The 27,047-nt window shown below is 39.3% G+C and overlaps 1 protein-coding gene across 4 annotated transcripts in view; it reads left to right on the forward strand.

The window, feature by feature from the left end:
* The window catches only part of ZFYVE9 (zinc finger FYVE-type containing 9), a 210,457-nt gene extending 183,410 nt beyond the window's left edge, over positions 1-27,047 (forward strand). For all 4 annotated transcript variants that reach the window (XM_053214032.1, XM_027059196.2, XM_027059199.2 and 1 more), the window contains 6 exons: positions 13,536-13,686; positions 16,163-16,243; positions 18,667-18,829; positions 21,903-22,008; positions 24,662-24,838; positions 26,472-27,047. In XM_053214032.1, coding sequence (XP_053070007.1) covers positions 13,536-13,686; positions 16,163-16,243; positions 18,667-18,829; positions 21,903-22,008; positions 24,662-24,838; positions 26,472-26,633 — 840 coding nt within the window. In that variant the 3' untranslated portion in view covers positions 26,634-27,047. The remainder of the gene's footprint in view (positions 1-13,535; positions 13,687-16,162; positions 16,244-18,666; positions 18,830-21,902; positions 22,009-24,661; positions 24,839-26,471) is intronic.

Consider the following 27,047-nt stretch of genomic DNA (forward strand, 5'->3'; position numbering starts at 1 on the left):
CTAGGGACACCTGGGTGGCTCAGTTGGTTAAGCGTCTGACTCCAGCTCAAGTCATGACCTTGCAATTTGTGGGTTTGAGCTCTGCATCCGACTCTGTGCTGACAACTCAGAACCTGGAACCTGCTTGGGATTCTGTGTCTCCCTCGCTCTCTGCCCCTCCCTCACTCACCCTGTCTCTCTCTCTCTCAAAAATAATAAGCACAAAAAATTATTAAAACAAATACAATAGCATAAAAATACGACACACTTAGGGATAAATTTGACAGATCTGCAATACCTATGTGCTGAAAGCTATAAAACATTGCTAAGAAAAATTAAAGATCCAAATAAGTGAAGAGAGATAATATTTTTACGGACTGAAAGATTCAATATTGTTAAGATGTCAGTTCTCCCCATATTAATCCATAGCATATTAATCCATAGCTATTAATCCATTGGGACACATAGTCCCAATCAAAATGCTAGAAGGGCTTTTTTTGTAGAAATTGAGGTGCTGATTCTAAAATTTATATGAAGATAAAAGGAACCTAGAACAGCCAAAACAACTTTGAAAAAAAGAACATAATACAAGGACTTACACTACCTGATGTTAAGGCTTATTTTAAAGGTAGAATAATCTATATGCATATATAGATCAATGGGACAGAATAGAGAGTGATTTCAAGTGCTGTTTTTATGGGGGTATACACATGTAAAAATTCATCACATTATACACTTTAAATATGTATGTTTTGTCAATTTTAAATATAACTGTAAAAAATAAAGCAGTCTTTTTTTTTTGTAGTCATGTAGTGGATGTTCAACCTATTATCAGGTCACTGGAGGAATAGAGCCAAAGAATTATCCTAATGTCAAAGTCTCAAGCAAAACAAAATAAAGTTTGTTAATTCTTTACTCAGAACCAAGGAATAGAGAAATTTATGTTGGTTGTGCTGTAATGCAAGAGTCCATGAAATCACATGTCTGTACAATTCCCCATGCAGTATAATTAGGCTGAATGGCCTCTTGAGAATCCTTCCCACTCTAAGATACTAAAATAGGAGTTTTGGTTTAATTCAAGGCTACACATATTCTTCAGAGAAATGTGAACTTACAAAAGCATAATTTCAAAGGTTCATTGTAGCACTAGCAAGAACAGATGGCCCTAAAATCTGTTTGAGGGATGTTTTATTTTCTGGCCTTCAAAGAATACATTTCTTTTCTCTTAGGGAAGGAGGAGCTGATAGTCCTCTTTTCAAAAGAAGAAAGGGAGTTGCAAATCCAACAATACATTTAAAAAATTATTCACCATGGTCAAGTGGGATTTATTCCTGGGATTCAAGGGTGTTCAGTATTCACAAATCAATAAATATGATGCATAACATCAATAAAAGAAAGGATAAAAATCACATGATTACTTCAATAGATGCAGAAAAAGCATTTGACAAAGTACAACATCCACTCATGTTAAAAACCTTCAACAGGGTGGGTTTAGATGGAACGGACCTCAACATAATAAAGGCCATATACGAAAAACCCACAGTTAACATCATGCTCAATGGCAAAAAAACTGAGAGCTTTTCCCCTCAGATCAGGAATAAGACAAGGATGTCCACTCTCACCACGTTTATTCAATGTGGTGCTGGAAGTCCTAGCCATAGCATTCGGACAAGAGACGGAAATAAAAGGCATCCAGATTAGTAAGGAAGAAGGAAAACTTTCACTATTTGCAGATGATATGTTACTACATATAGAAAACCCTAAAGACTCCAGCAAAAAAACCTCCTAGAACTGATAAATGAATTTAGTAAGGCCACAGGATATAAAATCAATATATAGAAATCTGTTACATTTCTGTGCACTAATAATGAAGTAGCAGAAAGAGAAGTTAAGGGGAACCAAAGAATGAAAGGAGTTGGTGAAAGGTGCTCTAGAAAATAGTGCAGGGAAGGGAGGTAGTGTTCCATTGACTATTGGTATAGCTATTTATAGTGTAAAACGTAGAAGACAGTATTTAACCAAAAATTAAAATAAAAGGATTCCCAAGAAAGGAAGTGTACCTCTACCGACTGCAACAGGAGGTCACTACTGACCTCTCTGTGCTCAGACTAAGACCCTCTTCCATGTCTCTGCGTGACTGTTGATAGGCGTGAACAAGGGCTGCAGGACACTCTGCTTCTAGCCAAACCCCTAGCTTTCCCTGTCTCTCCACACTCACAACTTTGCTGCCACTTTTGGCCCTGAGGTGACCACCAGCTCTTTTTTTTTTTTTTTTTAGGTTTTTTTTTTTTTTAGTGCATGCTATTTATTTATTTATTTATTTATTTTAATATATGAAATTTATTGTTAAATTGGTTTCCATACAACACCCAGTGCTCATCCCAAAAGGTGCCCTCCTCAATACCCATCACCCACCCTCCCCTCCCTCCCCCCCCCCATCAACCCTCAGTTTGTTCTCAGTTTTTAACAGTCTCTTATGTTTTGGCTCTCTCCCACTCTAACCTCTTTTTTTTTTTTTCCTTCCCTTCCCCCATGGGTTTCTGTTAAGTTTCTTAGGATCCACATAAGAGTGAAACCATATGGTATCTGTCTTTCTCTGTATGGCTTATTTCACTTAGCATCACACTCTCCAGTTCCATCCACGTTGCTACAAAAGGCCATATTTCATTCTTTCTCATTGCCACGTAGTATTCCATTGTGTATATAAACCACAATTTCTTTATCCATTCCCACCAGCTCTAATCTCACATTCAAACACCACAAGAAGTCTCGGACTTCTTGCAAGATGAGGGCACCCCTCATTCCCACAGTTTAATTTCTATCTGACCCTATCTCTCATCTTGGAAAACCCAAGGGCTCGGTCTTTGTAAATTTTATTTCTCTATCTGTTTCCATGATGATGTATCCAGTCCTCTGGCCTTAAGTACTATCTCTATACTGATATCTTGCAAATGTTTTCCTCCAGTCTGGATCCCTCCTCTGTTTTGTACGCTTGAGTATCTTGCTGCCCACTTGACATCTCTGCCTGCATAAGCACCTCAAGCTTAGCAAGTATAACTCTGATCTCCTGATCTTCCCTCAAAACTTGCTCTTCTTGCATCTTCCCTGAGTTGATGGCGCTACCATCCTTCCACTTAACCAGGCCCAAAACTTTTGATCCTCTTTCTTTCATATCTCATGTCTAATCTGCCTGGAAATTCTGCCACCTCTGCCTTCCAGATGTGTCTAGAACCCAACTACTCTCAATCTTTAGAGTAGTCTTGGTCTAAGTTATCATCTCTGCTCTGGTTTTGAGTGGTAGCCTTCTAAGTGGTCTTCCTGTTAATACCCTTTCCCCCATCACTCTATTCTCAGTACAACAGTCCTGTTGATCCAGTTAAAACCAAGTTAGATCACATCAGTCCTCTCCTTAAAACCTTCCAAAGATCTTTTATCTTAGTCAGAATAAAACTGCAGTGCTCTATACCATTTGTACTTCTTAACCCATTGCCTCTCTAACTTCATTTCTTACACCTCTTTTTTCTGTCATTCAGCTTCAGCCACACTGTCCTTAATGTTCCTTGAAACTGCCAGGCCTGCTATCATCCTACCACCCCAGGGCCATTGCACCAGCTATTATAAATGCCTGTAAAGTTCTTCCTTAGATATTCCCATGGCGTTTCCCTCACTTTTCAATAAGACCTCCCCTGACCATGCTATTTGAAAATGGCACCTGCCTGTCCTCCTGGTCCTGCATCCATGTTTTATTTTTCTGTATACCACTTTATCCGTGTGTAACATTTCATATATTTTACTTACTTAGTTGTTTTTGTTTCTTCCTCCTCTGCACACAAAAATGTAAGTTCTGTGAGGGAAGGAATTTGTTTGTCCCCTACTGAACAAACCAGGTACCTACTGAACAAACTTACATGGTGCCTGGTACAGGTTACATGCTCAATAAATATTTGCTGAATGAATGAGTGAAGGTTCAAAGGTTCATATTTGATGACATGTAGACCCATAGGACTTCAACATGGGTGCTAGCTTCTGGACATAAGTGAACTCCAGCTGATGGAAATGATAGTCATTTATATTGTTCCAGAATATCTTCAGGAAAGGATATTCCTCTACTATTCCATCATTACTCAACTCAGTGTTCTTTTCAGTTCTATTTTCAACTCAGTTCTATTTTTGTTCCTTTACTCACACTTTCTCTTTATCCAAAGTGTTCTTCCTTTGCACCTGATTTCAAAGCCAATTCAAATATTATACCATTTAGGGAACCTTCCTGGAATTCTCTATCCCCCAGACAGTATCACTCTTTCTTTCTGCTGTTTTCTTGGCTTTCTGTACTCATGTAACTTGTATAGCAGAGAGTATGAAAGCCTTTCTACTCTGAATCTTGAGCCCTCTGAAGGCAGAGAGTATGCCTTTCATTTTTCATTGTATCTCTGGTGCAGTGCTTTCCTAAATTTTCCATGCCTTTGCAGTGTCTTTCTATCTAAAGTTATTTTAAATTGCTTGATATTATAGAATTAAATTGTTAAAACCTTACTTTATTAGATACCCCATCTATATGACACTGCAATTGTATGTGAACCAAAAAAATTTTTTTAAATCATGCCAATACCATTTACTCTCACTATAACTTCAGGAGTAAGACAAACTCCAAATCCATCCATATTTAATATGATTTACTAGTTTGTATATTCAGCAGATATTTATTGAGCATCTACCGTAGGCAGGCCTTATGCCAAGCCAGACAAATTATATAGAAATTGTAGCTGCTCGTCAGGGCCTGCACAAACTTCTCCTGTACATAACAGTTCGTCTCCACTTTAAATCAAAAGATTAAATAACTGTCATTTTTAACATGTGATCGCAGAGAGGAAATTAAAGGACATGGCATGTTGATTCAGAGATGGATTCGATGTTATAACTCCTCACCCATTCCTTCAACACAGTCATTCCTAGAACTGTATTCTTTTAACTGGCTCTTAGAATTTTTGTGGATGGTTAGAATCTGGGGTGGGAAACACAGGAAGATTAAAGCTTCTGTACTGCTTCACTTGGTATGTTAAAATGGTCTTTTGAGATAAGACCCAGATAGCATTTAGCTCATTTCCTGGCTCATGGTTGACACTGCGTAGATGTTAGCTATTTGGCACATACTATTGTCACAGCAGTTGTTTCCCTCCCTTTTATCAGTATGTCATTTCACTAGCTGTGAGCTCTTAGGAAGGGTCTGAATCCTATTATCTCATAAGAGGTACTTGGTTGAATTACCTGCTACTGATTTTTAGGTTGCTTTACAATTTTATAAGCAGAGTGGAGGAGACAAGCAAACAAATTTTATTTACAAACACTTCATCAGTACTTATTATGTTCTTGGTGCTGTTCTAAGCACTTTATAAATATTAATTTACTTAATCTTCATAACTGCATAAAGTAGTTACTTTTATTATCCTCTTTACAGAGGAGGAAACTGAGACACAGGGAAATCAAGTAACTTGCCCCAGGGCACACGGGGTTAGTAGCAAAGCCAAGAAATGCAGGGAGTCTGGTTAATAGCAGTCTTTGCTATTAACCATAAGACAAAGCTGAATGTTGATAATGCAATATATAAGAAATACAGGGTGCTGTGGCAGTTCAAAGAAGGAAGTGGTCATATTGGTGTCTGGAATGAAAGAAGGCTGAATGTAGGAATTGGTATTTTTACTAGGCCTTTTTTTGGGGGATACTTTTTCAGATGCTTGGATATGGGGATAAAAAGGAAGGCTAAATAATATCATATGCAAGAGCTCAGAGATGGGAAATGGTAGCACATCAGGAAGTAGTCCTTCATATAAGGATATGGTAGGAAGGGAAGCAAGGCAGGAAAGCTGGTTTGGAGTGAAAGGACACAATAGAAAAGATTGATATCATCAGAACTGTGTTTTGGTGAATTTGGAAACATTGTGTGGAATGAATCAGAATTGAAAAAGACTGCAGAAAAACCAGGTGTAAGGTTATTATTATGTCCAGAATAGAGGTAGTTAGATCTTGAATTCTGGTGAAGATAAGGATAGATATAGGAGATACTACAGAATTTGAATTGATAAAACAGAGAAATAGCACAACTAGAAAGTTGAGTGTGGGTAACTTTATATGACAAATGTTAAGTTTATTTTATGGTCAGCAAAGTCCTTTAAATACTTAGGAAACTCTTCTCTTGGTGTAAATGCACATGATTTTAAGAAAGTAAAAGTATTCCTTTATAAAGAAATGAAGTTTGTTTCTCTCATTGGGCTTGAAATTGATATCTAAGGAAATGATTTCTTAGAGGGTAGCTAATTTATTTAGAATGTCTGAATTGAGAATATTTCTTAATCTGCTTAGTATAGACAAAGTTAGAAACCACTTTAGCCTAATGATTTGGAAGAAATAATAGATAAAAACATTCTTTAAAATTTCTGTGTATGGGGGTGCCTGGCTGGCTTAGTCGGTATAGCATGTGACTCTTTATCTCAGGGTCGTGAGTTTGAGTCCTACGTTGGGGATAAAGTTTACTTAAAAAAAAAATTGCTATATGTGATTATATCAGCTTCTTTCATGTGATACAAATATAAATTGTAAGTAAGAGCCTAAATTAGGCTATGAGTTGACTTTGCTAAGTAGGAATCTTCCTGCTGACTTTTACCATGTTTGCAAAAGACTTAAATGTAATCTTTGGAAAACCCTGACAGAAGTGGTTTGAATTAGTGAGATTGATAAATATCAGTGTGAGAGGAATATATTCAGTTACTATTGGATGCCTCTGGTGATATAATAATATATTAAAACACTAAATTTTGCAAGAGTTATAAACATAACAAAGTAAAGTCATGAGATGATGATATCTTAGAATTGTATTGGTATAGATCTAGGAATAAATTTAACCAAGGAGGTAAAAGACTTATACTTCGAAGAGTATAAAACATTTCTGACAGAAATTGAAGAAAACCTAAATTAATGGGAAGACATCTCATGTTCATGGATTAGAAGACTTAATATTGTTAAGTTGTCAGTATTATTCAAAGTGGTTCTACAGATCCCATGCAAGCCCTATCAAAATACCCATGGCTTTTTTTTTTCCCAGAAAAGAAAAAGCCAGTACTCAAATTCTTTTGGAATTGCAAGGGGCTCCAAAGCCAAAATAATCTTGTGTAAGAACAAAATTGTAGTAGTTACCCTTCCAATTTCAAAATCTGCAGGGCTGTAGTAATCAAAATAATGTAGACTTAAGAATCTAGAAATAAATCTGTACATTTATGGCCAGTTGATTTTGACAAAGGTGCCAAGACCATTTAATGGTGAAAGAATAGCCTTTAGCAAATGGTTCTAGGACAACTGGATTTCCACATATAAAAGAATGAACGTGTACCTCTACTTCACACTGTGTACAAAATTTAACTCAAAGTGGATCAGTGACCTAAATATAAGAGCTAAAACCATGGAGCTCTTTGATAAAAACATGAGGGTAATTTTCCATGACATTGGATTTAGTAATAAATAATATACCAATAGTACACACAACAAAAAAAATAGATTGGACTTAATAAAAATTAAAGTCTTTTGTGTATTGAAGGACATTAACATGAAAGTGAAAACCTACACATGGGAGAAAATATTTGCAAATCATGTATCTGACAAGGGTCTGATATGTAGAGAATATATAAAGAAGTCTTTTAACTCAGCAACAAAAGACAATCCCATTAAAAAAGGCAAAGGGCAACTTTTTTTTCTAGATATGTTTCCTGAGGCAAGAGAAGCAAAAAGCAAAAATAAACTATTGAGACTGCATCAAAATAAAAAGCTTCTGTACAACAAAGGAAACAACAAAACTAAAAGGCAGCCTACAAAATTGGAGAAGATATTTGCAAATGACATATCTGATAAAGAGTTAGAATCCAAAATATACAAAGAACTTGTAAAACTCAACACCCAAGAAACAATCCAATTAAAAATGGGCTGAAGACATGAACAGACGTTTCTTCAAATAACACATATAGATGGCCAACAGATGCATGTAAAGCTCTTCATCACTTACCATCAGGGAAATGCAAATCAAAACTACAGTGAAGGATTACCTCATACCTGTTACCTCATACCTCATACCTGTTAGAATAACAGCCACTGTGGAAAACAGTGTGGAGGTTCCTAAAAAGTTAAAAATAGAACTACCCTATAGTCCAGCAATTGCACTACTGGGTATTTACCCAAATAAAAAAAACATGAATTCAAAGGGATACATGCACCCTATGTTTATAGCAGCATTATTTACAATATCCAAAGTATGGAAAGAGTCCAAATGTCTATCGACTGATGAATGGATAAAGAAGAGTGGTATATATATACTACAATGGAATATTTCTCATCCATAAAAATGAATGAAATCTTGTCATTTGCAAGGACATGGATGGAGCTAGAGAATATAATGCTAAGCAAAATAAGTCAGAGAAAGACAAATGCAGTGTGATTTCACTCATGTGGAATTTAAGAAACAAAACAAATGAGCAAGGGGGAAAAAAAGAAACAAATCAAGAAACAGACCCTTAACTATGGGGCGCCTGGGTGGCTCAGTCGGTTAAGTGTCCGACTCTGGCTCAGGTCATGATCTCGCAGTTTGTGAGTTTGAGCCCCGCGTTGGGCTCTGTGCTGACAGCTCAGAGCCTGGAGCCTGCTTCGGATTCTGTGTCTCCCTCTCTCTTTGCCCCTCCCCTGCTCATGCTCTGTCTCCATCTGTCTCAAAAATAAATAAAACATTAAAAAAAAAAAAAGAAAGAAACAAACCCTTAACTATGGAGAACAAACTGATGGTTACCAGAGGGGAGGAGGATGGACGCATGGGTTACATAGGTGGTAGGGATTAAGGAGAACACTTGTTGTGATGAGCACTGGGTGATGTACGGAATTGTTGAATCACTAAATTGTACACCTGAAACTGATAAAACACTGTGTATCTTTTAAAAATGGGCATAGGACTTGAATAGACATTTCTCCAAAGAAGATATTCAGATGGCCAACAAGCAAATAAAAAGATGCTTAACATCATTAGTCATTAGGGAAATGCAAATCAAAACCACAGTGAGGCACTGCTTCACACCTACTAGGATGGCTATAAAACAACAAAAGAAAATAACAAGCGCCAGCAAGGATGTAGAGAAATTGGGACCCTTTTGTGTTGCTGGTGGAAAATGGTTCATCCACTATGAAAAAGTTTGGCAGCTCCTCAGAAAGTTAGACATAGAATTACTGTATGACCCCGCAATTCCAAAGAATTGAAAACAGTTACACAAGTATATGTACACGTACATTTATAGTAGTACTATTTACAGTAGCCATAAGGTGGTTATAGCCCAAATGTCCCTGGTTGGATGGATAAACAAATTGTGGTGTGTGTGTATATACATACACAATGGAATGTTATTTGGCCATAAAATGAAGTGAAGTATGATACATGCTACACCATGGATGAGCTTGTAAAACATTATGTTAAAGTGAAAGAAGCCAGGGGCGCCTGGGTGGCTCAGTCGGTTAAGCGTCCGACCTCAGCTCAGGTCACGATCTCACATTCCATGAGCTCGAACCCCGCGTCAGGTTCTATGCTGACAGCTCAGAGCCTGGGGCTTGCTTCAGATTCTGTGTCTCCATCTCTCTGCCCCTTCCCTGCTTGCTCTCTTTCTCAAAAATAAATAAATGTTTAAAAAAAATTAAAAAGTGAAAGAAGCCAGACACGATGGTCACATATTATATGGACCCGTTTGTGTAAAATGTCCAGAATAAATGCACAGAGAATGCAGGTTGGTGGTTAGGATTGGGAGAAACAGGTTAGAGGAACGTTTTTACTTTGGAGTGATTGAAATGTTTTGGAACTAGATAAAGGTTACTGTTGCACACCATTGTGAATGTATTAAATGGCCCTGAATTGTTCAGCTTTGAAATGGTTAATTTTATGTATGTGAATTTCATCTCACGTTATTTTGTTTTGAGTGTAATGATACAAGAATATAAAAAGGTATCAGAACACTCATCTGGTATTTTTCACACTTAGTACTGCAGTTTGTAATATAAGAGGAAGAGGGGAGTAAAACAAAAGTTTTGGACTAGATTTTTGAAAGATTAAAGCCATTAAAGGATTGGACTGCAAAGGCAGACAAATGGCATGGCATGAAGGAAAAAAGGGAACTAAAAAACAAATTATCGCTATCCTATTTCAACCAGAAGCCCGAGTTTAGCACCAAGATAATGTTAAGTTCAGATTTGTTTACTATATACAAAATGGTGGCCTGTGAGTTTTTTCAGGTTAGGTGCAGAATTACTATCTTAAATCTTGTGATCAGAACAAAGCATTTGTTAAAAAGACTGTCCTTTTTCCAATGGATTTTCTTTCTTGCTTTATTGAAGATTAGTTGACCATAGAGTTGTGGAGCCATTTCTGGGTTTTCTATTCTGTTCCATTGATCTATGTGTCTTTTTTTGTACCAGTATCATACTGGATTGATTGCCACAGCTTTGTAATATAGCTTGAAGTTTGGAATCATGATGCCTCCAGCTTTGCTTTTCTTTTTCAGGATGACTTTGGCTATTCGGGATCTTTCCTGGTTCTATAGAAATTTTAGGATTGTTTGTTCTAGCTCTGTGAAAAATGATGATGTTATTTTGATAGGAATTTCATTAATTATGTAGGTTGTTTTGGGTAGCATAGACATTTAAACAATATTTGTTCTTCCTATCCATGAACATGGAATGTGTTTCCATTTCTTTGTGTCCTCTTCGGTTTCTTTCATTAGTGTTCTATGGTTTTCAGAGTACAGATCTTTTGCCTCTTTGGATAGGTTTAGTCCTAGGTATCTTATGGTTTTTGGTACAGTTGTAAATGGGATCAATTCCTTGATTTCTCTTTCTGCTGCTTCATTATTGATGTATAGAAATGCAACAGATTTTTGTATGTTGATTTTGTATCCTGCGACTTGACTGATTTCCTGTATCAGCTCTAGCAATTTTTTTGGTGGAGTCTTTGGGTTTTCTTCATAGAAAATCATATCATCTGCAAATAATGAAAGTTTGACTTCTTTGCCGATTTGGATGCCTTTTATTTCTTTTTGTCTAATTGCTGAGGCTAGGACTTCCGTTACTATGTTAAATAGTGAACACCCCACTCTTGTTCCTGACCATAGAGGGAAAGCTCTCAGTTTTTCCCCAGGGAGGATTACATTAGCTGTGGAAAAAAAGACAGTCTCTTCAACAAACGGCATTGGAAAAACTGGACAGCAATGTGCAGAATGAAACTGGACCACTTACTTACACCATACAGAAAAATAAATTCAAAATGGATGAAAGACCTGAAGGTGAGATAGGAAACCATCAAAATGCTAGAGGAGAATACAGGCAGCAATCTCTTTGACATCGGCTAGAGCAACTTCTTACTAGACACTTTGCTGGAGGCAAGGAAAACAAAAGAAAAATGAACTATTGGGACCTCATCAAGATAAAAAGTTTCTGCATAGTGAAGGAAACAGTCAATAAAACTACAAGGCAACCTTTGGAATGGGAGAAGATATTTGCAAATGACATAGTTGGTAAAGGGTTGGTGTCCAAAGTCTATAAAGAACTTAACAAACTCAACACCCAAAAAACAAATAATCCAGTTAAGAAATGGACAGAGGACATGAAAAGACATTTTTCCAAAGAAGACTCCAGAAGACTAATAGACACATGAAAAGATGCTCGACATCACTCATCATCAGGGAAATAGAAATCAAAACCATGATGAGATTCTACCTCACACTTTTCAGAATGGCTAACAGGAGACAACAGGTGTTGGTGAGGATGAGAAGAAAGGGGAACCTCTTGCACTGTTGGTGGGAATGCAAACTGGTACAGCCATGTTGGTGGGAATGCAAACTGGTGCAGCCACTCTGGAAAACAGTATGGAAGTTTCTCAAAAAAATTAAAAATAGAACTACCCTATGACCCAGCAATTACACTACTAGGTATTTACCCAGAGGATACAAAAATACTGATTTGAAGGGACACATAGCCACATTATGGAAAGAGCCCAAACATCCATCAACTGATGAATGGATAAAGAAGGTGTGAGAGTGTGTGTGTGTGTGTGTGTGTGTGTGTGTGTGTGTGTGTGTGTGTTGGAATGTTATTCAGCCATCAAGAAAATAATGAAATGTGCCATTTGCAATAATGTGGGATGGAGCTGGAAAATATTATACTAAGCAAAATAAGTCAGAGAAAGACAAATACCATATGATTTCACATATATGTGGAATTTAAAAAACAAAACAGATGAACAGAGAGGGGAAAAGAAAGAGGCAAACCATAAAACAGACTCTTAACAATAGAGAACAAACTAAGGATTGATGGAGGGAGGTGGGAAGAGGATGGACTAGATGGGTGATGGGCATTAAGGATGGCAGTTGTGATGAGCACTGGATGTTATCTGTAGTGATAAATCACTAAATTCTCCTGAAACTAATATTACACTATATATTAACAAACTGGAATTTAAACAAAAACTTGAAAAAAAAAAGAACAAAGCAACATATTAGTGATTTCTTAGAAGATTTCAAACAAGTTAGTAAAACTAAGAAACAATGGAGTATATTTCTAGAGGAAAACCCTCACTCCTTTGTGCAAATATGAAAAAATAAGGCAGATGCACTTACATATGGGACATTCTTTTGACTTAGAATTTCAGTGAATATGTCCTCAGAGAATCTAGTGGGTAGGAGGAATTACTGTAATTAACTAAACTAATGTTACTTGAGTTCAGTACAGCAACAAAAGGACCAAAAAAAAAAAAAAAATGAATGCAAATATGTCTTGTGCTTATTTAGGTTATAATATAAATCACCTATAAAGTGTAAAGAGAATTTTTGTATATGTTGATTTCTTTTTTTTTTTTCAATGTTTATTTATTTTTGAGAGAGAGCACGAGGAATGGGGAGGGGGAGAGAGAGAGGGAGGCACAGAATCCAAAGCAGGCTCCTGTCCCTGAGCTGTCAGCACAGAGCCTGACGTGGGGCTCAAATCCATGAACCATGAGATCATGACCTGAGCCAAAATCGGTTGCTTAACTGACTGAGCCACCCAAGTGCCCCTATATGTTGATTTTTTTTTTATTTTTTATTTTTTATTAAAAAAATTTTTTTTTAACGTTTATTTATTTTTGAGACAGAGAGAGAGACAGAGTATGAACGGGGGAGGGTCAGAGAGAGAGGGAGACACCGAATCTGAAACAGGCTCCAGGCTCTGAGCTGTCAGCACAGAGCCCGACGCGGGGCTCGAACTCACTGGCCGCGAGATCGTGACCTGAGTGAAGTCGTATGCTCAGCTGAGCCACTCAGGCGCCCCGATTTTTTTTTATTAATGGTGACTGATGTTCACTTTGTTTTCATTATTTAGTAGCCTCTTTGTCACTTTAATAGATAATAATATTGGTTTTTTTGCCTTTGAGAAGATAAAAGAGTTGTGCTGTGTGAGACCCCCAAAAGTGCCCATTTTTGGCAGAATAAGAAAGTTAATCTTGCATTTGATTACAGATGATGAAAGCCATGAACAAGTCCAATGAACATGTCCTGGCAGGAGGTGCCTGCTTCAATGAGAAGGCAGACTCTCATCTGGTGTGTGTACAGAATGATGATGGAAACTATCAGACCCAGGCTATCAGTATTCACAATCAGCCCAGAAAGGGTGAGTATTTGAGGTGATTGACATGGTAAGAATATAAAGTTGTACTGGACATGGGAAGTTGGATATCTCAGCCCCATAACTCTCACTTTCTAGCGAGGTGAATTTTTAAATTCACTTTGATGAATTTAACCTCTCCATCCTTATTTTCCAAGACTATGTTGACTCCCCAAATAGCCAGACTCAAAGTTGCACATGGATTCTCTATTATTGAGGAGAACATGTTGAAAATTCTGCATCGGGATATTGTCATGGCCAGAACTGGTATTTGAAAGTAGGAAGACTAGGCCCCTTAGTGAGAATATACTTAGGTAGGTTTGAAACTTGTTGGATGACCATATCTAAAGAATGTTAATTAATAGGTTGACTGAACTCTGAAAGAAGGCTTCTTGGTTCAGTGGCACTCATAATGTGGGCTCATCACTTAGGAGATTGTTAGAAATGAAGGATCTGTACCCAAGATCTGCTAAATTACAATTTGCATTTTAATAAGGTCCCTGTGTTAAATGCACATTGAAATATAAGAAGCACTGTTTAAGGTGGCATTTCTTAAGATGTCTTATCAGGTTCTAGGGTGTTAAAAAGTACTCACATAAATGAAAGTCTTGCTTATTAGTACATTTAACTGATATTCCTGGGTTACAAGTTTAAACAGATTTCTTCACTATAGGACTTTTCAGAGCCTTTAACAAGGTGATATGATTTGCGTTTTTCCAAAAGGAAGATAGTGCCTGGCCCTTTGCAAATGTAGTTGACCATGAATCTGGTTTTTCCTCAGAACATCTTCCATAACTAACTTTCTTTAGTATGCCTTATGAAACACTTCTCTAGTTGACAGTGACATAGGTCACTGTCCAATATATTTTATAAATCAATTGTTTAGTAAAAGCATAAAAGGTCTTTGTCACATGTATATTCAACATATATCCAAAATAAGGTAGGTGATAAATCCACAATGCTCTCTGTTAGATCACACCTGGAATATTTGAAATAAGTTCTGGATATCATTAATGTAATTGATGATATCCATTGATAAAACTGCAGGTTCTTCTAAGGATGGTTCCAGACCTGTGAAAAATCTGGAAACTAGGTCAAAAGAAGACCTTTTGAATATAGTATGAATATGTAATCTGGAAAAGTATAGATTGGCAGAGGGTGAAAAATAGCTGTCTCTATTTTTAAGGTTTTCCAGTGTGTGGAAATAACATCCAGCTTATTCTCTATAGCTACAAAAGGCCAGAACCAGCACTACTGGGTGAGAGTTAAAAGGATCTAGGTCTAGACTCAGTTTGAGAGCACATTCTGTAAGGCTGAGAGTTATCCAGAAGTAGAAGGGGCTGCCTAGTGCCATTGTGGGCTCCTTATAACTAGAAATCTTTGACAAAGCCTGGATGTTTACCTGTTAGAGATATTGCAGGGCCAATGGGCAGAAAGGTGGATTAGCTTAGTCCAATTTAAGATGTGGAGGAACATAGAGGCTCCTGGCTGGCTCAGTTGGTGGAGCTATGCAGCTCTTGATCTTGGGGTTCTAAGTTTGAGCCCCACATTGGGTGTGGAGATTACTATAAAAAAAAATAAAATCTTGGGGCATCTGGGTGGCACAGTCAGTTAAGCGTCCAACTCTTGATTTCAACTCAGGTCATGATCCCAGTATCATGGAATCAGGCCCCACATTGAGCTCTGCCTGCTTAGGGTTCTCTCTCTCCTTCCCTCCCTCCTTCCCTCTCCCCTGTTTGTATATGCGTACTCTCTCCAAGTAAATAAATACGTAAATAATTTTTTTTAAATCTTAAAAAATGATATGGAAGAGCATAGTGAAATTTTCTTAAAGCTAAATGTAATTAAATATTCTTTTTTTCATGAAGAGGTAATGGTAATGTGTTGGTCTTTTCAATAGGTATTTATTTATTTATTATATATTTTTTAAAAGAAATCCACTCATAAATAAAATGGTTGCCAACCATATCTCTATCTTCAAAATATATTTTATCTAAAAAATAAAGGTATTAGATCAGCCATCACTTTTCTGTGAATGGCTAGGTGATATATTAGGTATTGCAAGCCTGTGGTCTTTGTCCCCAATTACTCAACTCTGATATACTTCAAGCACTGCCATAGACAATATGTAAGTGAGTAGAAATGGCTGTGTTCCAATAAAATTTTATTTTCAAAAACAGGCTGCAGGCCAAACAGGCTGTAGTTTGCCGATCCCTAGACTGGACCACTAAGATTCCTTTGCTTGTAAGATTCTTTAATTCTTGATTGGAGGGAGAGGAAAACGAAATGGGGAGTGTATCTTAAAACTTCATTCCCAAAGCATCAGAATTACTGGTTACTTGTATATTGTGGTGTATAGAGTCGTTGTTTTTTGTTTTCTGTACGATGATGGTTGGGGTTACCAACTACCAAATATTTCAGTATTCTGAGTCTTTTGATCTCAGGGCCTATCTTTACTAAACTATTTATATTACTATTTTAGTGACTGGTGCCAGTTTCTTTGTGTTCAGTGGTGCTCTGAAATCTTCTTCCGGATATCTTGCCAAGTCCAGTATTGTGGAAGGTAAAGAATAAGTTATTTATTGCCTGTGTTTAGTTCAGGCCTAATTATACAACTTAAAAAGCAAGGGATGTTGGGGTACCTGGCTGGCTCAGTTGGTAGAGGATGCGACTCTTGATCTCCAGTCGTAAGTTCAAGCCCCATGTTGGGCATAGAGCTTACATAAAAAATAACAATAATAATAAAAGTTTTAAAAAAAATAAAAAACAAGGGATGTTAAGTGAAACCATAACACTTTTACGGTAGACTTCTTACTCCTATTATGTATCCAATAGCATCTTACTCTTCAGCTAATTAATACTGTCATATAGGTACTTAGGTCTCTAAAGAAGGAAGTAAATGGTACAGATCTCATGGGACAGTGACAGAAAAATTAAGAGATGGCCTTTCAGAGCTCTGGGAGAGGGTACCCAAGGGGACATAGTCTGAGTTCAAATATATCACTGGGCTCATATCTGTAAACATGTAGATGAAGTTCAGTCTGGCTTAACTCACAGGAATGTGCATTCATTATTTGGGGTGCAGAATGGTATGTGCTTGCTGCTGGTTTCCTATAATTAGATTAGACATGACACATATCCTGAAAAAAGCTTATTAAATGAGAGTTAATGAAAGGCTGATGAGCATACTGTGTATTTTCTTTATCAGTTGATTCTTCCTGTATTTTGATCTGGTTACTCTTGTTGTATAACAAATTAACCCAGATCTTAATGGCTTGAAACAATTATTTTACCATGCTCACCGATTGCTCTGGGTCAGAAATCTTGACAGGGTAATGCAGAGACGGCTTGACTATATGTCCAGGGCCTTGGTTGGGATGACTTGATGGCTGGGAGCTAGAACTGTCTGAAGGTTTATTTATTCCCATGTCTAGGGCCGTGGGATGATTTAAAGACTAGGAGTGGTGACTGGAGTACTCACACTTTGACTCTTAGCATGCCATGGCAGCCTTGGGGGTAGCTGGACTTCTAACTCCAGCCACACGTCTAGCAAAGGGCAGAAGCCATGTTGCTTCTTATGACCCAGTCTTGGAAATCACACCGTATCACTTCCGCCATACTCTAGTGTTGGAAATAGTCATAAACCTTCCCAGACTCAAGGGGAGAAGAATTAGACTCCATTTCTTAATGGGGAATTGGGAAGCATTGTGAGAAAGCACGTGAGGTCGGAGATACCGTGGTCACTTTTGGAAAGGACAGTCTGCCACATATGACATGTTTTCATTCCCGAAGTAGCCTAACTCCAGCCCCTAAGAGCAGTCCTTCCTGGGGGTGGAGTCCAGTGTGTTAACTGAAATACATAGACCATCTTACATATGTTAATAGATACTGGCTTTGACTTCCTTTACTGGTAAGCTTAATAAAAAAGCAAGTGAAGAGCAAAGTACATTACTATTTTACAACTAAATTTCACAACTTTGACCAGCAAGTAGAAGCATGCTGTTAAAAAGTTAAGAAATCTAGGAGTTAAATAATCATTTGGTCTTAAGTGACTAATTAGTACCTATGTGATCAAGTATTGACTACATTCAAAATGTGTCTTGACAAGATGATTAAAAAACACCTTTTAAATGTTGTGGAAATGATCATTTGAATGGACACAGATCCTTACAAATGCGATGTGTTTAAAAGTTACGTCTATATCTTTGGATTAGGAAATTTTTAGTTCTTGTATTTCACTCTGTGTGTCAGTTGAGCAATTAGCTGCTAGGAAATTTTTATGAAGCTTTTTAGAAATTATCTTAGTTGACAAAATTTTGTGTCAGTGAAGCAGGGCAGTTGCTCCACATGTGACAACTTTCACACTGAATTTCGGTGTCTGCCTTTGACTTAGGTAGGTAGCAGCCCCAAATAGTTACCATGTGTTGGCTACATGGTGGCCCATGTGAAGCACATGTGGTAGGTTTGCCCTGTTGCTAGCCAATACATGGATTTATCGCTTCTCGCACCACTGTTGTTTATTCAGTGATTTATTTAACAAACATTTCCTGGGCATTTACTGTATGCCAGGAAATCATAGTGAGGTGAGAGAGACAGAGGTGCAAACACAGAAATATGGTTAGAGCATGATAAATGCAAGAGTGAGAACAGGAACAAAATGTTCTGTCAGTCCAAAAGAGGGATGTGACCATGTGTAAATCTCCCCTTGAGCAGTCTCAGGAGAACTCAAGCTGTGTCTGAAGTGAAATCGGCAGGCAAGTGTTTTAGGCAGAAGCGATCTTGGCATTTGCTTCTCATAGCACTTTGAAAAGCAAGAAGTTCAGCTCAAAGAACAAAACCTCTTTCTATCTGTCAGCTTTAGAGAGCAGAGCAAAGTTTTACATATAATCCTAGAGGGATTTGCTAGCTGCCAGGCACTGTGATTCATCTGCCCCCTCCCTGGCTTTGCGTTGTTTCCATCTGTATTATCTTGGTGCTGATTCTCAGATGGCGTTATGGTCCAGATCACAGCAGAGAACATGGATGCTTTGAGGCAGGCACTGCGAGAGATGAAGGACTTCACCATCACCTGTGGCAAGGCAGATGCCGAGGACCCCCAGGAGCACATCTACATCCAGTGGGTGGATGATGACAAGAACGTCAACAAAGGGTAAATGTTTCCTCCCTTTCCCCCTTGGGGCATTTAGTTATGGTTTGGGCTCTGGGCTTTGTCTACACTGGTATTTATAACTTTACTGAACGCCCAAAGAGAAAGGACTGTTGTGTATATATAAGATAAAATTTTAAATTTCTAGTTTCTTGGCTTAGTTTCTGAAGGAGTTTCTCTGCCTGTTTTTGAAGAGGGGAGGAGGGAAGGAATTGATGAAACAAAACAGGCCTCTGAAGTTATTGAGATAATAGTAATACCGAAGCCCTTGCTGGTTTTATAAAGAAAGCCCTTTTGCCAACATTGTTTCATTTGCTATAATAACTAGCCTTGTTATAGATGAGTAAACAAGCATATTATAGATGATATTATAGATGAGTAAACAAGCACCAAAAGGCTAAATGACTCCACAAAGCAAGGAAGTGGCGGGGCTGGGACCTAAAACCACCTCCTGGGGCTTCCAGTCCTGCGCTCTTTCCCATTACAGGCCCGCTCTACTCTGAGGGCTCAAGCCAACACTTTGGAGTCACCTTTGACACTTCTTTTTCTCTCACACCCTGTACCTAACTCAACAGTAAATCCTGGCATTGTTATATTTTATAGTATATATTTGATATATCCTGTTATATTTTGCTTCAGCATATGTCCAGAATCATACTACTTCTCACTACCTCTACTGCCACCATCCTGGTTCAGGCCACCATCATTTGGTCTGGGTTATTGGTAGGAGCCTTTGACGTGGCTTGCTTGTTTCTAGTCTTGACCTCCTCTTGCCCCCTAACCTAATCTGTTTCCAGTACAGCAGCCAGAGTAATGTCACTTCTCTGCTCAGAACCCACCATTAGCTTCCGGTATCATTCTGCATAAAAGCCAAAGTGTCTAAGGCCTCACACAACCTGTCCACCCTTTTACTTCACAGAAGCAACACCTGCCTTCTTGCCTGAACACGTCAACTCTACTTCTGCCCTCTGGCGTTTGCTCTTACTATTCTTTCACCTTGTACTCTGGCCTTCGATACAAGATAGCCAAATGAATCACCCCCTCACTACCTTCAAGTTTTTTCTAAAATGTGTTTTCTCAGTAAGGCCTTCCCTTGGCCAACCTATCTAAATTATAACCCTCCCATACATATTTCTTCTCTCCCACCCCCGGTACTTCCTATCCCCCTTCCTTGCATTACATTTCTCAAGAGAACTTATAATTCTCTAACATAAAATATACTTTTACTTATTATATTGCTCCTGGACTATAAACTTCATAACGGCAGGGATTTTTATCTGGTTTATTTATAGCTATATCACCAGAACCTAAAACACTGTGAGGCATCTAGTAGGTGATTAAAAAAAAAAAATGACTATATTATACATCATTGTATTAAGCTTTCTTTTATCCATTCACCCATCCCTTTTTCATTCCTTCCTTCAGGCAATAATTCTATGTGTAGGTCTCTAGAAATACAAAAATGAATTCCACACACTCCCTGCTGATAAGTGGTTCAGTCCTATTTTGAAGATCGTTACAAATAAGTGCATCAAAGTATGGAAGATGCTCATAGAAAACTCTGTAGGAACACAGTGAAGATAAGAAAGAAAAGAGGAAGCTTGGTAGAGGTGGTAGGGCATTCAAGAAGACCTGCATAGAGAAATGGCCGCTGATTGATCTGAATCTGGTAAGATGAGTAGGTATTTGCCACATAGCTGTGGCAGAGTGGGCATTCCAGTCTGAGGGAATAGCAGGAGCAAAGGCAGATTGAAGGCATAGACAACATGGCACACCCGATTTTTAAAGAATCTTTTAAAGCTTTTGTTATTAAACAAAAATCGGTGAGTATATTTGCCTATTTTACAAATAGTCCTCTATCTTCCCATACTTCATTGGAAATCTTAATTTCGAAATCAATTTGTGTTTAGTTGGAAATGAACATGGTTATCAGGACGAAAAAATTGATTACCTGAAAATCTGATGCCATAGGTATCAGTAACTGATAACAAGCAGGTTGCCCCTTCCTACAAGTGCCAGTGGCAGCATCTTAGAAAACAGGACAAGAACTAGTTAGGGAGGACTGTCAAATTCAGGGGTTTAGTTTGTAGTGTATAAATTGAATATTTTCCAGCTTGTCCCTCAGTGTCTGGGTATCCTCTCTAAAAGAGTACTAATCAACTAAGAGTGGCCCTTTTTGACATCATGTCATGAGTTAGAAATTAAATTCAGTGTTGTTTAAATAATTTTAATTCAAGTGAATGAAGTAAATCCCTGATATTGAAGTTTAAGTTCAACTTGATCTTTTTACATGGAGATTAGAAAACACACAGATTTGAATCTTGTTAGGAAGAGTTTGGAGTCTTTGTGACAATTATTTTGAATCCTCATCAGAATGAGTGTCAATCTCCACCTGTTTATACTTGCTATATTTTGGAGAGGAAATGACTATAAAAAATGACCTTTCTGTTTAGGAATCTAGGAGTGATAATTTAGCACTAAAGGGAATTTGTTGTGATAATAGTACAAATACTTGTTCATGAGCTCACAACAGCACTGTCATAATTAACATACTGGTCAAGTAATTCTTTCAATCGGTAGACATTTATTAAACTCCCATGTTCCAAGCAGTATGTCAGAACTGGGAATACAGCACACAGAGGTGAGTGTATCATGTTCCCTCATCTGAAGTCCATCTGTGAGGCAGATCTGCAAACATGTGTGAGTGTGATTGTTGTCTGGAGCAGCGTGTGTGACAGAGCAGAGGGGAGAGCAAGACTGGGTGGCCGTGCACTCACTGCAGGAAGGAATGCTGGGAGAAGAGGGCAGGTTTGAGTAAACGATTTTTTTACATTGAAAGAACCAGCTCCTGGAATCATGGCTCCTTTTTCATATGTGTTCTTCGAATTATTTCATTGCACAGGACCTTCCCACAAGAGCTCTATTCATGTACATCTTTGTGCAGTGTCTTTCTTGCTGTGATGTGTTGCTCAGATGTGTTCAGCAAAGCACCCAGTGTAATTAGTAGCAAGACTTGATAAGTGATTCTTCTAACTACAGGAGCTGCTTCCATCTCTTTCCTTTGCCTCTATTGTAGTGTTATAAGTCCTATAGATGGGAAGTCCATGGAGTCTATAACAAGTGTGAAGATATTCCATGGATCGGAGTATAAAGCAAATGGAAAAGTCATCAGATGGACAGAGGTAAGGAAATGAAACTTGGCATTCTTTTTTTTTTTTAAAGGCTTGCCTGAAAAACTTATTTATTTTTGAGAAAGAGAGAGAATGTGTACATGCACACCAGCAGGGGTAAGGCAGAAGGAGGTAGGGAGAGAGAGAGAGAGAGAGAGTGAGAGAGAGAGAGATAGAGAGAGAGAGACAGAGAGAATCCCAAACAAGCTCCACACTCAGTGCAGAGCCTGAAGTGGGTCACAGCTGTGAGATCATGACCTGAACTGAAATCAAGAGTCAGACGTTCAACCGACTGAGCCACCCAGGTGCCATGAAACTTGGCATTCTTGATTCTCTTTGAGCACAACTTTTTGTTAGGCTCAGACATACATTGTGGGCTGATTCTGGAGGATAAGGAAAGAAAAGCTCTCTGTTTACCTTCTATACTCCAGTTCCCTCTGGTCTGTCTCTGCTCACCAGGAAGAAATGCCACCAAGTACAGCCTGTAGCAATCTGATGTCTCTTTTTTCTTATGAATGAGCTTTTAGAGATTTGTTTGCATTAGAATTCAAGAAGGATGCATCTCTGAATGGCATATACCATCTTTGCTTTATTCTTTAGAATACTGGACTAGTTATGCTGTACTCACAGTTAAAAGTATCTTAGATAACATACTCTTTAAAAATAGGCTTATGTCACCAATAAGAAAACTAAAGCTCAGATACTCAGCAACTTGTCCAAGATAACAAAGCAAATAAGTAATGGCAAAGTCCTGTTTCAAACCCAGATCCAGCCAGCTCCTAAGCTCTTTTGCACTATGTGTTGCCTTACTTGAAATCTGTATGAGAGGCTAACCTGGGAATGAGAGGAGCAGGGCAGGGACCCTGTATGTGTGTAATATCAGACAAATCGGGAAGTTTATTCTCTGAGAATAAACAGGGAGGTCATAGATCTCTGAATTTCTTTTGAATCTCAGTTGTACTGTATAAAAATAATACATTAAATTCTAAGAACTCTAGAATTCCTTGCAGCTTTAAAAGTCTTAATTTTTTAAAAATGTTTATTTTTGAGATAGAGAGTACAAGTGGGGGAGAGGCAGAGAGAGAAGGGGACAGAGGATCCAAATTGCACTCTGTGCTGACAGCAGAGTGCCTGATACGGAGCTCACACTTACAAATCATGAGATCGTGACCTGAGCTGAAGTCAGACACTTAATCAACTGAGCCACCCAGGCACCCAAAAGTCTTAATTTTTTAAAAAAATTCTGACTTCTAGCTTTTCCATTTTATACACAAGGTAACTCAAGCCAAGAGAAGTTCAATGCCTTACCAAAGTTCATTCACATAGCTGGTTTATGAGAGCAGGAGACTCGAAACTGTTCTGTTTCTCGACCTGTTATTCCAAGTAACTTATCCTTCATACCACCAGGCTCAGTGTTTTCATATGCAGTTCAGTGGTCTTAGGAGCTTACTTTGTAATGATTATCCCTTTGACACATTTCAAGTAGTGCAGTCTGGACCACGTGGAGCTCCTTATCACTATTTGACCTGTTTTCCCTCCCTTTTGCTTGCCTGTAACCCAGTGAGGCAGCAGTGTGACCCATCTCATTTGCATAATGTGAGAAAACAGGCACAGCAGAGACCTGGCAGAGCAGAGACCAGAGGTCTTCTGATGCCCAGTGCAGAGCTCTGCTTGTCATTTCACGGTGCTACTCTCACTAGTACGTGGGTTTCAGGGATGTCCCCTTTGTAGTATTCTTTGTATAAGCCACTTACTGAGCAGTAAGCTAGGGGACAGTATGTATAAGCATGGTGTTTTTGCGTATCTGTATCTTCTCTATTATGCTTTTATATAATTTACGATAACCAAGAAGATGGGGCTTTCATTTTTTAAAAAAAAATTTTAATGTTTATTTTTGAGAGAGAGAGATTGAACGAGCGGGTAAAGGGCAGAGAGAGGGAGACAGAGGATCTGAAGTGGGTTTTTTTGCTGACCACAGAGAGCCCAGTGCAGGGCTCGAACTCATGAACCATGAGATCATGACCTGAGCCGGAGTCAGATGCTCAACCGGCTGAGCCACCCAGGTGCCCCAAGACAGGTGCCTTCTATTTTACAAAGGCATAATTGGACATTAAGAAGTCAAAGGACTTGCTCACAACCCTCCTCTATGTGACTAGGACTTGGGTCTCTTAGTTCCAATCTTGCTGTGCTTCTGATTCTGCACTGGCACCTCTGCTCAGCTTGGTGCAAGGACACTAACTCAGTTCCCGCCTCAGCAGTGGCATGGCCATGTGGCAGAACTCTGTAATGAGAGGCAGCAGACTCAGATTCTTGGCTTGGCCTTGCCTCTTTCTCTCAGGATTTTTGTGCACTTGAGCAAGTCACTTCTCTGAGTGATCTGTAACATGAAGGGGTTGGGTCACATAATCTGTAAGAGCTGTCCTCTTAGATTCCAAGATCATTTCCTAAGGAGACTGTGCATGTATAAGGATTACCATTTAGAAGTGCACAGTGCTAAATGTAAGCCTTTTCTGGTTTTGAGTAGAACATATGATTATGACCATGGCTGAAACCAGGGAGATAGATAGGTCTTCCTGCACAGCAGGGGATCGGGGTGCTCATACACAGTGAGCTCATGCACATCTCCTGGGCGCAAGGCTAAAGTCTCTTTTGTTTGGGGGAACAGGTGTTTTTCCTAGAAAACGATGACCAGCACAGTTGCCTGAGTGATCCTGCAGATCATAGCCGATTGACTGAGCACGTTGCCAAGGCTTTTTGCCTTGCTCTCTGTCCCCACTTGAAGCTTCTGAAGGAAGATGGAATGACTAAACTAGGCCTGCGTGTGACACTTGACTCAGATCAGGTAAGAAGAGTCTTAGGTAGCCTTGGAAGGTGGGCTTGAGCAGTGTCTGTATTTTCTGACATGTGACTTTTCCTGCATCAACCCAGAGACCTTAATTCTCTGGGCCTTCTGGCCTTGCCTGTTAGTCATGTACCTAGATGTGCTGCTTAGTGAGACTCTCTCTGAACCATTTGAATCTTGGCTTCGTCACCTGAATGTCTCCCAAGGACTTACTTGTGAGTGTGGGGTAAGGATGGGAAGTGTGTGTGAGGACTTGCCACCCCTGTATGAATGGCATCAGTGCTCCTCTTTGAGACTCCCCAGTTCCACTCTTCAGGAATTGCTCTGCAGCCTTTAGACAGCAAGTTCCAAGCTGTCCCATATCCTGTTTTGTTTTGTTTTGTAAGTTTGAGAGAGAGAGGGAGAGTGCGCACATGCGCAAGTGGAGAGGGGCAGAGAATCCCAAGCAGGCTCCGCACTGCCAGCACAGAGCCTGACGCAGGGCTTGAACTCATGCAACTTTCAGATCATGACCTGAGCTGAAGTCAGACGCTTAACCAACTGAGCCACCCACACGCTCCTATCCTGTTGTTCTTAATCCAGCTGCAGCAGGCTTCTGCTGCTAGGCCTCTGCACCTCTCACTCCTTAAGGTTTTTCTGTTAACATTTCTGTGCCAGTTAGTGGGTGAGGACTTGATGTGTTTCCCCAATAGTTTTCCTGTCAGCTCGGGTCTCCTGTGGCCAGGCTTTCCTTCCTGTCTTACTTCATGTTTCTGTATGCTGTCTGTATAACAGTCCACACCTGCCCTACACCCCCCACCCCCCCGCCCGGTCCCTTGTTCCAGTGTCTCTCTCCTGTGGCCTTGAACTCTAATCTCCATTTTGGATTGTTGTGACATGTCCCAACACTGCTCATGCTTTAAGGCAGTGTTGTGTCCCTATCAGGGAAAATGTGAAAAGTTATGTGTCTGGTTCTACTTCCTGACTAGTCCTCAATCAACATACGTATTTTCTACTCAAGGTCTTGCCTAGTGTGGTACTAATACGTCTATCAGGGTAATACAAATGAGGTATCATGGTCCTTTCTCAAATGATACTGATAACCTTGTGAGAGAATTACCTTACATGCAACAATTAAAGAACAGGCATTTTTTTCTGCCTTTTGAGGGCGGGGGTCCTGTTACATTTATCTTTGAATTGCTGTGTATGTAGGTGCTCAGAAAATGGTCTGTGGGTGAACAGATGGACGAGAGAACAAATGTTCAGTTCCTGTTGTTAGGGAGTTAGTTGTACCTTATATATTTTTAATTTCCACAACCAAAGGTTTAGGTATTTCTGATATTCCATACCTCTCTATGCTGCCCCCCCCCCCCCCCCCCCTCTACCCTTTCCTGGAAAACTAAGGCCTTAACAGGTTAGGTGTCTTGCCCAAGTCTCACAGCTACCAAGCAGCAAGGTCAAGGTCAGGATGAATAAGCGACAGTATAATAAATAACAATTCAGGGAGGAGAAGGAGAACCTTGTGTTAACTGCTGTTATGTCTAGTCCATGGCCAAAAAGGACATCTTTTCCAGCTCAGCCTCCTTGGCCCTCAGCCCTCTCAAGAGGCCTTCTCTGTCCAGTAACCTGTCATCTCCTTCTTTCTGCGCTCTAGGTTGGCTATCAAGCAGGGAGCAATGGCCAGCCCCTTCCCTCACAGTACATGAATGATCTGGACAGCGCTTTGGTGCCGGTGATCCATGGAGGGGCCTGCCAGCTCAGTGAGGGCCCCATCGTCATGGAACTCATCTTTTATATTCTGGAAAACATCGCATAGACAGAGGACTTCATTGTTTGTCTGTTGAGACCTGTTACAACAGCAGTCATACCCAAATCATTTGCACTTTAGAACTGGAAGATTAAGCTTTTGTTAACACTATTAAATGGGGGGTGGGGTGGGAGTGGGGATTGGGGCCAGGGTGGGAAAGGGTGGTCGGGGGGACAGATGTTCCATAATTCTGAGTCTTCTATGCATTGTCCACCAAGAAGATCTGGGCAGCTTCTGTTACTGCACAAGTTATGCTATCCTTGCCGCTAATCCCCTTCCGTTACTGTTTAGACAAAAATTCTGCTCCTGTTTTAAGATTTACTTACGGTCTTGTGCTCAGAAATGCGCAAATGGGTATAACCATCACCAAGGATGGGGCTGGGAGGGCAGAGGGGAAATAAAAAATGAAGCATTGGTCTTGCA

This window comes from Acinonyx jubatus, chromosome C1 (genome assembly GCF_027475565.1).
Source record: "Acinonyx jubatus isolate Ajub_Pintada_27869175 chromosome C1, VMU_Ajub_asm_v1.0, whole genome shotgun sequence".
Taxonomy (NCBI): domain Eukaryota; kingdom Metazoa; phylum Chordata; class Mammalia; order Carnivora; family Felidae; genus Acinonyx; species Acinonyx jubatus.